This window comes from Coregonus clupeaformis, unplaced genomic scaffold (assembly GCF_020615455.1).
Source record: "Coregonus clupeaformis isolate EN_2021a unplaced genomic scaffold, ASM2061545v1 scaf0057, whole genome shotgun sequence".
Lineage (NCBI taxonomy): Eukaryota > Metazoa > Chordata > Actinopteri > Salmoniformes > Salmonidae > Coregonus > Coregonus clupeaformis.
The window spans coordinates 812,501-825,604 of NW_025533512.1; the positions used below are offsets into that span (position 1 = coordinate 812,501).

Below are 13,104 nucleotides of genomic sequence, written 5' to 3' on the forward strand. Positions count from 1 at the left end.
TGCTTGATACATTTGTTACTGTTGAAAACAGACAGCAACCATTTTCATGCAATGACAAAAACGGCCACTAGATGACGCCAATGCTTTCTTCAATAGGAAATAGAAAGGGAATGATAGTGGTTCTATGGCAATACCAATGGAGCCCTTATGTGTGTGAATCATTGGTTGGTGTGAATCATTGGTTGGTATGAATTAATGTCACCCCTGGAAACTACATTTGTATTTTTTTATCTGCAAGGTTTCTATATTTGATGGGCATCCCAGTCCTCAAACCAGAGTCGCTGACTGTGTGTGTATAGTCTCTTGTCCATTAGTCATGTGTCTTACTACACTGCCTAGCCTGATGTCACACAACCAGCACTACTTTTGTAAAATAATATTTGTATTATTATATACACTACCGTTCAAAAGTTTGGGGTCACTTAGAAATGTCATTGTTTTCCATGAAAACATACATTAAATGAGTTTGAATAGGAAATATAGCAAAATGAATAGGAAATGTAGTCATTGACAAGGTTAGAAATAATGATTTTTTATTGAAATAATAATTGTGTCCTTCAAACTTTGCTTTCGTCAAAGAATCCTCCATTTGCAGCAATTACAGCCTTGCAGACCTTTGGCATTTTAGTTGTCAATTTGTTGAGGTAATCTGAAGAGATTTCACCCCATGCTTCCTGAAGCACCTCCCACAATTTGGATTAGCTTGGTGGACACTTCTTACGTACCATGCAGTCAAGCTGCTCCCACAACAGCTGAATAGGGTTGAGATCCGGTGACTGTGCTGGCCACTCCATTATAGACAGAATACCAGCTGACTGCTTCTTCCCTAAATAGTTCTTGCATAGTTTGTAGCTGTGCTTTGGGTCATTGTCCTGCTTTGGGTCATTGTCCTGTTGGCTCCAATCAAGCGCCGTCCACAGGGTATGGCATGGCGTTGCAAAATGGAGTGATAGCCTTCCTTCTTCAAGATCCCTTTTACCCTGTACAAATCTCCCACTTTACCACCACCAAAGCACCCCCAGACCATCACATTGCCTCCACCATGCTTGACAGATGGCATCAAACACTCCTCCAGCATCTTTTCATTTGGTCTACGTCTCATAAATGTTCTTCTTTGTGATCCGAACACCTCAAACTTCGATTTGTCTGTCATAACACTTTTTTCCAATCTTCCTCTGTCCAGTGTCTGTGTTCTTTTGCCCATCTTAATCTTTTATTTTTATTGGCCAGTCTGAGATATGGCTTTTTCTTTGCAACTCTGCCTAGAAGGTCAGCATCCCGGAGTCACCTCTTCACTGTTGACGTTGAGACTGGTGTTTTATGGGTACTATTTAATGAAGCTGCCAGTTGAGGACCTGTGAGGCGTCTGTTTCTCAAACTAGACACTCTAATGTATTTGTCCTCTTGCTCAGTTGTGCACCGGGGCCTCCCACTCCTCTTTCTATTCTGGTTAGAGCCAGTTTGCGCTGTTCTGTGAAGGGAGTAGTACACAGCGTTGTACGAGATCTTCAGTTTCTTGGCAATTCGTCGCATGGAATAGCCTTCATTTCTCAGAAAAAGAATAGACTGACGAGTTTCAGAAGAAAGTTATTTGTTTCTGGCCATTTTGCGCCTGTAATCGAACCCACAATTGCTGATGCTCCAGATAGGCCAGTCTCAAGAAGGCCAGTTTTATTGCTTCTTTAATCAGCACAACAGTTTTCAGCTGTGCTAACATAATTGCAAAAGGGTTTTCTAATGATCAATTAGCCTTTTAAAATTATAAACTTGGTTTAGCAAACACAACGTGACATTGGAACACAGGACTGATGGTTACTGATAATGGGCCTCTGTACGCCTATGTAGATATTCCATAAAAAATCAGCAGTTTCCTGCTACAATAGCCATTTACAACATTAACAATGTCTACACTGTATTTCTGATCAATTTGATGTTATTTTAATTTACAAAAAAATTGCTTTTCTTTCCAAAACAAGGACATTTCTAAGTGACCCCAAACTTTTGAACGGTAGTGTATATATATTTTTATTCTAATTTTTCAAGGGGTGCTGCAGCACACTCAGCACCCCTACTTCCCGCGGCTATGCACACAATGTAAACTTAGAGTCACACTGTATATATACATAATATGATATTTGAAATGTCTTTATTCTTTTGAAACTTCTGAGTGTAATGTTTACTGTTAATATTTATTGTTTATTTCACTTTTGTTTACTATCTACTTCACTTGCTTTGGCAATGTTAACACACGTTTCCCATGCCAATAAAGCCCTTAAATTGAATTGAATTGAATTGAATTGAATTGAATTGAAATTGAATTGATGCAGAATCATTTTTGACATGATTTTGCTGCCTCCCACAGGAAAGAAAATTAAGTTGGCTACATTGTGTTCACTTATAACCTAAATCACTTTATTTGGCTCACACACCAAATTAATGTTTCCCCTAGGATAAAATTGAGAATTTAAAGGGGCATTTCTGTTGATATTGTTTTGCCAACTGACACATAATTTAATGATGATTTATTTATCATTATAAAACATATTGTTCTTGGATTGACAAAATCTGTTGTTTAATGCTTTCAGCACTCATTTTACAACTGTATTAAGACAACTAACTGTCTACATCCTCAAATCATTTTTACCAAATCAACTTTGCCATTTTTCAATCATTTAAATGCTGTTGTCGATAATAGCTCATTGCAGTCAGTCTTTCATTTGGCTTTCTCTATCTATTCAATCAGAATACTTCAAAGACCTGTGAATGAGAGACTGGCTGCCCTTCCAATGCCCCTCTGTCTGCCCACACCTAGACCCCCAACCAGTGCTCTCTCTCTCTCTCTCTCTCTCTCTCTCTCTCTCTCTCTCTCTCTCTCTCTCTCTCTCTCTCTCTCTCTCTCTCTCTCTCTCTCTCGCTCTCTCTCTCTCTCTCTCTTCCTGTCGCTCTGCCTCTCACTTCTCTGAAGCGGGGATGTGCGCGCTAGAACAGGAAATGAATGCAGACAGAAGAGGCAGGCAAGCTGAGAACGGCACACACGCAAAGAGCACTCTCCCTCACACACAAACATTATCTCTCTCACACACACACTGCCCTGAGCTCCTCCAACTAGAGCTGGAACCTTTCAGCCCCAGGTGAAAATACAGAAAGTGGAGGAGGGGAGTGGGGGCCGGCCAGAGGAAGAAGAAGGAGAGGGCAAGGGGGGATCAGTGAGAAGAAAAGAGTGAAAGAGAGAACAGAGCAACCTGTTAGTGAGATCTGGGACTCTGCTGAAGAAACCGTGGGAGCTGGGAACACAGGCTATAGGATGGTTCTGCTGTCCTCTTGCTCCAGGTACATTTTCTGCAAAAAACCTTTTAATAGACAACTTATTTATGTGGTGATTGTTGTACCTTATCAAACCTTGTTACTCAAAAGTGTATGCTGTATTTTTTTTTTAGCTATGGCAAGGGGTGGACAGATGCCTTCCCACAGAAATGTTGTTTGAAGGTTCTGTAGGGAAGTGGGACATTTCAAGGGCGAGGGCTCTTATTAGAATGTTTGAAAACGTTAGATGTACAGTGTGTGACTGTTGTTTGGCTGTTGTTGTCTGTGTTTGACCAATCACATGCTTAGTGAAAGGGTAAAAGTTCACCATGGCTATTGTGATTCTGTCACATGCGAATCACTCAGGAAAATTACGGTTGTGTCACATGTTAATCTCTGAGAATGATCTTGTGGTGTTGGGTCAAAACCCCAGTGGTAATGATTCATATCCATACATAAATATTCACTTTCAGGTTACATTTTCCGTTGCTTCCTGTGGCTAATCTCAGCCTTTGATTTTACGACAGCCATACATTCAGAGATAGTATGGGTGTCCCTTTATATTCCTCTCTTTCTCTGCTTTGTGTGTTATGAGTGTGTTGTTGAGTGTGTTGTTGAGTGTGTTGTTGGGTATGTTTACAGGACAGGAACATATAGAGTGTATGTGTCCCTGTAGCGCTCAAACTACATTCCTGCCCCTGCCTGGTTGGGGTGGGTGTGGAGGGAAAGAGGGGAGTGCCGCGGGCTCGTTTCTACACGTACAGGTGTAGGATCTTAATTTGTATCCCTCTTTTGTTGCTGAGAGTTTTCCTGCACCGCAGGAAATGCAGATGAGCTTTACATACATTCACTGAAAACACACACTCTTACACAAGGTTGTTTTAACAGTATTGCACTTTTCATGTAGCCTACTTTTGGCCAGCTAATAGCATAACCACAGATCAAGCAACATTATGGACTAAACGTTCAAATCGTGTTGCTGCAGGATTCATTTGCTGTGACAATATAGGTCAAATAAAGATCCTACATATGTACAGGGCACATTCCAGCAGGTCCACCCTCTCTCCTACTGAGACACTTCTCTGTCTCGCAAATACACACACCAACACCACCACCTTGTTCAGGTGTTTTGGTGAATTTTAGAATGGCAGAAATGAACTATTGGTTCAAATTGGTTATGTGACTACATTGTGGTTGCATTAACCACCATCACTGCTTTTCTCCTGAATCCTTAACGCTCTAAGATTATGTGCCATTGTTCTGCCTTGAGCTCAGCATAGCCTGATTGAAAGGTTAAGAAAATTAGAGAATAGAGAGCAGTGCTAAATTTGGAACGAAGTTTAGTGTCAAGGCCTGAGAGTGTGGAGCGCCACAGTTCAGAGGTGTCCCACATTTGCAGGGGTAAACTAAGCAGCGCAGCCTGACTCTTTTCCATCCTGGACATCCTGCCAGGAACTAGAGACACTGAGCGAGGTCAAAGGGAGCCCAACTAGAGGAAAAAGAGAGGTTTCCGTATTTAAACACAGGCTGAATGGGATCTGCCTCCTCCAATTGTTCTCCCTTTTCACCAGCCCTTTTGAGTTGGAGGGTGTTCCTCACCAGCACAGATACCAACCCAGCAAACAGAGGATGTTCGTTGAGTGTTAGATATTTGTTATTTCATGTTCTTGTAAGGTTTTGAGCCAATGTTAAGACATTAACACTACAACAGGCACTTTCTGAACACAAAAAGTCTACAATCAAACATGATAAAGTTGTGAAAACATTATGCATTGCAAGTAATAAATGCATGTGTGTGATGTCCATTGAAACGGTACAGTGAAAGGCAAGAACAATGTACAAGATCTGTTCTGAAAACATTTTGGGAACGTTTTGATACCCCCAAAAAGTTGTTTGCCTGGATTGGCACTCTTTTCTGACTTGCACTGACATGATGAATCACTGCCTTGAGCATATCTATCATTCTTCTCCCTTTCTCTCTTTCCCAGAGGGAGGGAGTCACTGAAATGTTCTCAAGTCGTTAAACAGGTTATTTTGATCTACAAAAAGCGCCCTGGTTCAAGCCTATGAAACTCAACATTTTCACAAAGCCTATTTGTTATGTCATGTTACGAAATATTGATATATGAGCAGGGAGCTTGGCACTGTGAGTTTGTGTGGCTTTATCTCTGGAGCCGGGCTAGGCGCTCCCTTCTTGGGTTTCTGTTCCTTTGGTAAACCACAGGATTGCCATTCCGGTGGGCCAGCTCCCTCCCTCTGTTCAGTGTGGAACCGGTGGCTGGGCTGTTCCGCTCTCACCGTCTCCTCCCTCTGCTCTCTCAGGCTGTGGTGGTTCTGCCCTCTGCAGAGGACCCACTCTGCTATTCAGCCATGCTGGAGCAGGTTGTCAGAGATATAGGGAGGTTGGCTCGGCTGCTACAGAAGTAGTAGATCTGACTCTGAACAGATATTCCACAAAACCTCCCCAAGGCCTAAAAATGACTATGGAATGATGTAGGTTATTCAATTGAAATGCATTGCCTTGCACCGGAGGTCCATCTAATATGTCATCCAGTTATCCCGTTTTGTTGTTAGGGTGGATGTGAGTGATGTGAGTGGCTTACAGGTTCTATGCAGAGGTGGAGCTGGAAGGGGCCAGTGTTTACACTGTAAACAGAGATAAAGGGAATAGTCAGCCACCATGATTTTTTCTCTCTTCTCTTTCTCTATCTTTCTCCCCTCTCTCTCTTTCTCTCTAAACCCTCTTTCTCTCATTTTCTCTTTATCTAAATTCTCTCATCTCTTTCCTCCCACTGCAGCGACAGACACAGAAAGGAAATATCACATGACTAGTCCTGCCTTGTCCCCTCTCCCTCCCCAGAGTTATTTCTGATAGTCAGTCCTTCGTCACTGGTTAATTACCTGAGCAGTGAGCACATCTGATCACATAGTAGAATCAGGTTAGACCAGAAATACAGACCAGACACGTTGTAGCAATAGCAGACGTGCTCCATGGGTTGTTCCACTGGTATATGGGAATTGGTCAAGCTGCACTGTGTTGTTCTAAGAGAAGTTGGTGCATAAGACAAATCTATTGAGAGGAGACACCTGTACAAGAACATGTTGTATGCTATGTAGTGTTAAAATACACTGTAATTATGTTTAACTACTGGTATTTGGGCCTGCACACAATGGCACACATTATGCAGAGTGTCAGTCATTAGTAATAATGAAGAAAGCCATTAAATCTACCTGCAATTGAGAATACTGATATCAAAACATAGAACAAGCATACAAATGCAATGTATTTTCATTTTCAGTGTTGAAATAGGCAAATACCACCCTGTCCCCTTAGGTTAAATAGAGTGTGTTTCCTTGTGGTCTAAGATAAGAGAGACATGGTATATTGAGATCAGACAGATATGTGTGTGTCTGTGTGATATTCTCAAGATGTGAGAGAAAGAGGGTTCACTTGGTTTCTATGACGACATGTTTTGACTGCTCTAAGTTGGCCTTGAGGTGGGAGGTCAACTTGTTCTCACTTTGACACGTCATGGTAAGCTACTCTTAAACAAGACCAAAACAGAGTATTATGAGTTCACAAATGTCAGAATGGACATGGCATTTTCTAAATGTGTGTGAGGTCTGTTTATGCACACGTGTGTGCGTGCATTGTATGTGCATGCATGTGACCTTTCAGCTGATCTACAGTTAGTACTAGGGTATTAGTGTAGGGTATGCTGCTCCCAGATTTGTGATGAGGGACGATTTCCATCGCGAGCACATCCTGCTTCATGATGTCTGGCCCGCCATGGACTGGTCAGTGTTATGATATATTTTGGCATGTTGTTGAGAACAACACTACTTCTTCCTGCTTCTCTCTTTGTGTACGCCCCAGCCCAGCCAGCCCAAAGAGAGGAAGGAACTACCACTAAACTGTCACGCTTGCAAATCAAGCAATGCAGATATTAATTAAAGTCCTGAAAATAAGGCTTATCCAAATGATTGACTGGGACAAACAAACACGCAGAGAGGAGAGACAGAAGGTATTTATAGGATGTTTAAAGCTTAGGAAAGGCTTCCGGCGTTGTGATTTTTCACCAATCTGGGACAAATCTGTAATATTTACAGTGACCAGCACCATGAAAATATAATTCTCTACCAAATGACATCATACTCTACCAAACTAGTTATTTAGTGTAACAAGAGGTGACTACTCTTGTGTAATGAGTAACCTTGCCAGAGACCTGAATACTTGCATTGGCTCCCCAAGCTAATGCCTAGGGTTTAGCTTAACAGGCTACCACAATCTTGGGGCATGCATAGTCAGAACAATCGTTTAGGGGAAGCTAAAAGTGAACATATGACATGTTTTAAGCCCTAAAATGGACATGCATATCAACCAACTTCCTTAAAGGACTTATATAAAATTTCTAAATGGAGAAGAGCATTATCATGACATGTCATTTACACATGTTCCACTGTCACGCTGGATTGACAGATGTACAGATGTGTCACGAGCAGTGATCTATGTGGTGTCATAATATGGAGCTATAGTGGGTTGACTATTATATCTACTGGTAGTGTGTGTGTGGCCACTTGGCAGCTGGGTAATCTTTGAAGTTCAATATTATCTGTTGACAATGGGCGTGGGTCGTGGCCATCGAGAGATCTGCCGTGTTTGCTGAACACCACACTGAGGGTGTGCACATTCTGTAGTGTTGGTGTGTCAAGTGGAACGACCTAATGTACACATTCCCATGTACAGTTATATACTAGCATTTGATAGTGACAAGATCATGTGTACTGCAATATGTACATGTTTACAAACATGAAGATGTATATGTACAGAACATACCGTATATTTACAAGAATAGTAAGGTAATGCAATACTTTTGTAAAGTATGAGTAATGTAGTAAACCGATTTGTTTTGTTTTGTTTTGTTTTGTTCCCTTTAGGAGGGCTGCAGTGGAGCCTTGACCGATCTTGAGGGAAAGGAAGGGGTGGGTGGCCACGGCCGACACTGCCACAGCCACCACGCTGCCACAATGTCTTCCTTGGTGTGCAGCATGGGGCTGGTGCTGGTAGAGTTTGAGTACGAGTACATGGGCCGAGACGGGGGCCTGGTGTCCATCAAGCCCAACGAACGGTACATCCTGCTGGCCAAGACCAACGACCACTGGTGGCACGTGCGCAAGAACGAGCATGCAAGGCCCTTCTATATACCTGCTAAATACGTCAAGGAGCTCCCCGCAGAGTTCCCATCCCCGCTGGACTTTGCTGACCCGCCCAGTACCGATTTGGTCCCAGTTCCGGTTCCTGTGCCAGTGCCAGTGCCAGTCCCAAAGCACTCCGTACCAGACCGGGCAGAAACGAGGGCGGGAGATGAGGTGACTATCCGCCTCCGCTCCCCAAAGAGACATAAGAAGACTGAGCACCGCATGTCCACATTCGGCGTACCCTTAGAGTTCCACGACCCGCCCCCCGTGGCTTTCAAGCGCGGCGGGCTTAACGACTCGCTGCTGGGCCTTCACTCCTATGTTGCCCCTGAGGTTCCCTTAACAGCCAACGATAGTGCCAAACACAAGAAGCAATTAAGCCTGGCTTCCGGTGTGCTCTTCGGCTCCTCCCAAACCCTGTCGGTGGAGGAGCCTCTCTCCCTGAACCCCCGAGTCCCCAGCTTCAGCCCAGCTGACCCCCTCCACCGGCCCTCCCAGCCCATCCCAGTAGAGACACCCATCATTCCTGATGCCGAGGTCACCGGTGGCGGGATTCCCCACCAGGAACCGCTGAAAGAGCCGGAATCTCCTCTGGAGCTGGAGGAGGAGGGAGAAGAGGAGAAATCTAGTGTGGAGCCTGAGGACGAATCGAAGGAGAATATTTATGAATCCATTTTGGACCTGAAGCTGGATGAGTCCCCTATAATATTGGAGACGGCCCCGACTGTGAGTCCTGCTGCTGTGGCTGTGGCTGAACCTACACCTGTTATCGCTCCCACTTCTCCATCTCCAACACAGACACAGGTAAAATTATTATCTGTAAAAGTAGTTGTAAGTAGTGAACCTGCAGTGCGGTTTGCCTTTTTGATCGCATTGGGGCCACAGTCTTTCCTTCACACTATGTATGTGCCTATGAAATGATGACTGTTGATTAAAGGTGAGGCCCTTCATTACGTGGGGCTTTTATGGGGCCTTTTACAGTTCATAGAGTACTAGTATCCCATGAAGTTTAATATCTGGGAGGCCCTTCCATAGGAAGTGGCTAGTTATTATAGGATACATGTTGGATTAGTCTGTATGGTAAACTGCAGCTGTCTTATGAATACATTGTTTAGAAGAGATCATATTGTGAGGCTCCACCGGTCAGACATGAAAATGAACAATATGACCTCCTTTTGTGGCAGTCTGTCTCAAGGAAGTAAGAATGGGAGGAAGGATGGGGGAGTTGTCCATCAAGCTATACAGCAAGGCAGACAGATAGACAGACACTCACTGGCTTGTACCTAGCAATTACTGAGACCAAGCAAATAGTTGGAATAGCATAACAAGTCAGACAATTAACACTGTGGGCAGGGTGCAGAAGAACCTATTCACAGATGGTGGATATTTTCTTTCCTCCATTGCTTAAGATTCCACAGGGAGGCACTGTCTGCAACTAAATGTTGTTGAGGAAATCAAGGTTGTTCCTGGCAACATCCACATATTCAGCTTCTACCCCCCAAGCCATAAGACTGCTAAATAGTTAGTTAAATAGTTAACCAAATAGCTACCCGGACTATCTGCATTGACACTTTTTGCACTAACTTATTTGACTCATCACATGCGCTGCTGCTACTGTTTATATCTGATACTTTATTCTCAGTTATATGTACATACACTACATGACCAAATGTATGTGGAAACTCATTACAATATCACAGGCATTAATATGGAGTTGGTCCTGTCTTTGCTGCTATAACAGCCTCCACTCTTCTGGAAAGTCTTTCCACTAGATGTTGGAACATTGCTGCGGGGACTTGCTTCCGTTCAGCCACAAGAGCATTAGTGAGGTTGGGCACTGATGTTGGGTGATTAGGCCTGGCTCGCAGTCGGTGTTCCAATTCATCAAATGTGTTTGATGGGGTTGAGGTCAGGGCTCTGTGCAGGCCAGTCAAGTTCTTCCACACCGATCTCGACAAACCATTTCTGTATAGGCCTCGCTATTGTCATGCTGAAACAGGAAAGGGCCTTCCCCAAACTGTTGCCACAAAGTTGGAAGCATAGAATCATCTAAAACAGGGGTGTCAAACTCATTTTAGCTCAGGGGCCACATGGAGGAAAATCTATTCCCAAGTGGGCTGGAACGGAAAAATCATGGTATATATAACTTAAAAACAACAACTTCAGATTGTTTTCTTTGTTTTAATACGATCAACATACAACATAAAGCTGGAGCCTGAGGACAGTGTGTCCAAAATAGTACAAGCACAACATCATTATTAATCATAAAACACGTCAAGTTTATTTGAAAATTCTAAAGAAAAAGAACACACAAACACACAATGCCTCAGTGATTAACAGAACTGTTTCACAGATCACAGAACTATATCAGGGTGTCATTTCTCAGGCAGAAATGTAGATACAAATAATGAAATCCTGTTCCCCAAACAAGTGCAAGAACCACAGAGTCAAGAATAGGTTAAATATACAAATAAAATAAAATCAATTATAAACAATAGCACATCAACATAAAAACATATAAACATAAAGCTGGAGCCTGAGGACAGTGTCCAAAAGCACAACATCACTATTAATCATAAAACACCTCAAGTTATTTGAAAGTTCTGAGGACAAAGAACACACAAACACACAATGCCTCAGTGATTAACAGAACTGTTTCACAGATCACAGAACTATATCAGGGTGTCATTTCTCAGGCAGAAATGTAGATAAAAATAATGAAATCCTGTTCCCCAAACAAGTGCAAGAACCACAGAGTCAAGAATAGGTTAAATATACAAATAAAATAAAATCAATTAAAAACAATAGCACATCAACATAAAAACATATAAACATAAATCTGAAAGCGTTGCTCAAACTCCCGTAACAGTCCTGTTATTTTATATTTGAACCGCTTCATGTCTGCCACATGTTGTGTCGCGCACACATTTTTCAGACAGGGGAAGTGAGCTGCATCACCACCGGCAAGTTGCGTCTCCCATAATGACAGCTTCAACTTGAAAGAACGTATGCTGTCATAATACTGCGTGACAACTTTGTTGCGCCCTTGCAGCTGTTTGTTCAAGTTATTCAGGTGCTCTGTAACATCCACCATAAATGCAAGGTCCTGCATCCATTCTGCGGAATGAAATTCTAACACTGGTTTGCCCTTTTCTTCCATGAACTGTTCAATTTCTTCTCGTAAATCAAAGAAACGCCTCAGCACAGCACCTCGGCTTAACCATCTTACCTCAGTGTGGTATGGCAGGCCATAGATGTGGTCTTTCTCTCTGAGAAGGCTGTCAAACTGACGGTGATTCAGGCTTCTGGATCGGATGAAATTAACAGTTTGGATGACCACCTTCATGACGTTATCCATCTTTAATGACTTGCAACACAAAGCCTCCTGGTGCAAAATACAGTGAAAAGTCCAAAAATCACGTCCTCCATTTGCAGATTGCACTTTCTCTCTGAACTTTGTCACAACGCCTGCTTTTTTCCCGATCATTGAGGGCGCACCATCTGTAGCCAGGCTGACAGCGCGGGACCAGTCCACTCCGACCCTGTCCAGCGCGCCGACGAGTGCGGTAAAAATATCAGCTGCTGTCTTTGTATCTGTCATCGGCACCAACTCCACGAACTCCTCGGTGACGGTCAATGTGTCATCAACTCCGCGGATGAAAATGGCCAGTTGTGCAACATCTGTAATGTCCGTGCTTTCATCAATTGCAACCGAAAACGCAATAAATGACTTTACTTTTTGCTTCAACTGGCTGTCCAAATCCACTGAAAGATCGGAAATCCTGTCTGCAACTGTGTTTCTTGTCAGGCTGATATTTGCAAAAGCCAGCCGCTTTTCAGGGCACACTATCTCCGCTGCCTTCATCATGCATGTTTTTACAAATTCACCCTCACTAAATGGTTTTGAAGCCACTGCGATTTCATTAGCAATGAGGTAGCTAGCTTTCACTGCAGCATCACTGATGTCTCGGCTGTGAGTAAACACAGACTGCTGTTTCTTCAGACCCGCCAACAGTTCATTCACCTTCTCTCATCTCCGCTGTCCTTGAAAGTTGTCATATTTGTCGGCATGAAGACTCACATAGTGGCGACGAAGGTTATATTCTTTCAGCACTGCAACATGCTGTGAACACACCAAACATACAGCTTTCCCATTCAATTCCGTGAATAAATAGAAGGATGCCAATTTTTCTTGGAACACTCTGCACTCTGCGTCCACTTTTCTCTTTTTTGACAGAGACATATTGGGGCAATGAGGGTGCCAAAGCACATAATGTTAAAAGTAGAAGCCGTAATAAATGTAGCGGGCAAAACAAAGTAGCTCATTGGCTGCACGTGCTTGACCTACTTGCTCTGCCCCGGTATAAACAGTTTGCTTGCTTAACACAATTGCTATTGCGCCATCCAGTGGACGCAATTGGAACAGCAGTTTATTTTATTGAAAAATTGCAGCGCATTTTTATACTTTACCAAATATATTTATATATATATTTTTTTTTTATCATCTCGCGGGCCGGATTAAACCCATTTGCGGGCCTGATCCGGCCCGTGGGCCGGACGTTTGACACCTCTGATCTAGAATGTCATTGCATGGAGTAGCGT

The 13,104-nt window shown here is 43.1% G+C and overlaps 1 protein-coding gene across 4 annotated transcripts in view; it reads left to right on the forward strand.

Moving 5' to 3' along the window:
- Nucleotides 1-3,025: 3,025 nt before the first annotated feature.
- Nucleotides 3,026-13,104, forward strand: part of LOC121569048 (rho GTPase-activating protein 27) — a 32,646-nt gene continuing 22,567 nt past the window's right edge. For all 4 annotated transcript variants that reach the window (XM_041879652.1, XM_041879655.1, XM_041879654.1 and 1 more), the window contains exons 1-2: nucleotides 3,026-3,330; nucleotides 8,242-9,306. In XM_041879652.1, the coding sequence (XP_041735586.1) occupies nucleotides 8,332-9,306 (975 nt within the window). In that variant the 5' untranslated portion in view covers nucleotides 3,026-3,330; nucleotides 8,242-8,331. The remainder of the gene's footprint in view (nucleotides 3,331-8,241; nucleotides 9,307-13,104) is intronic.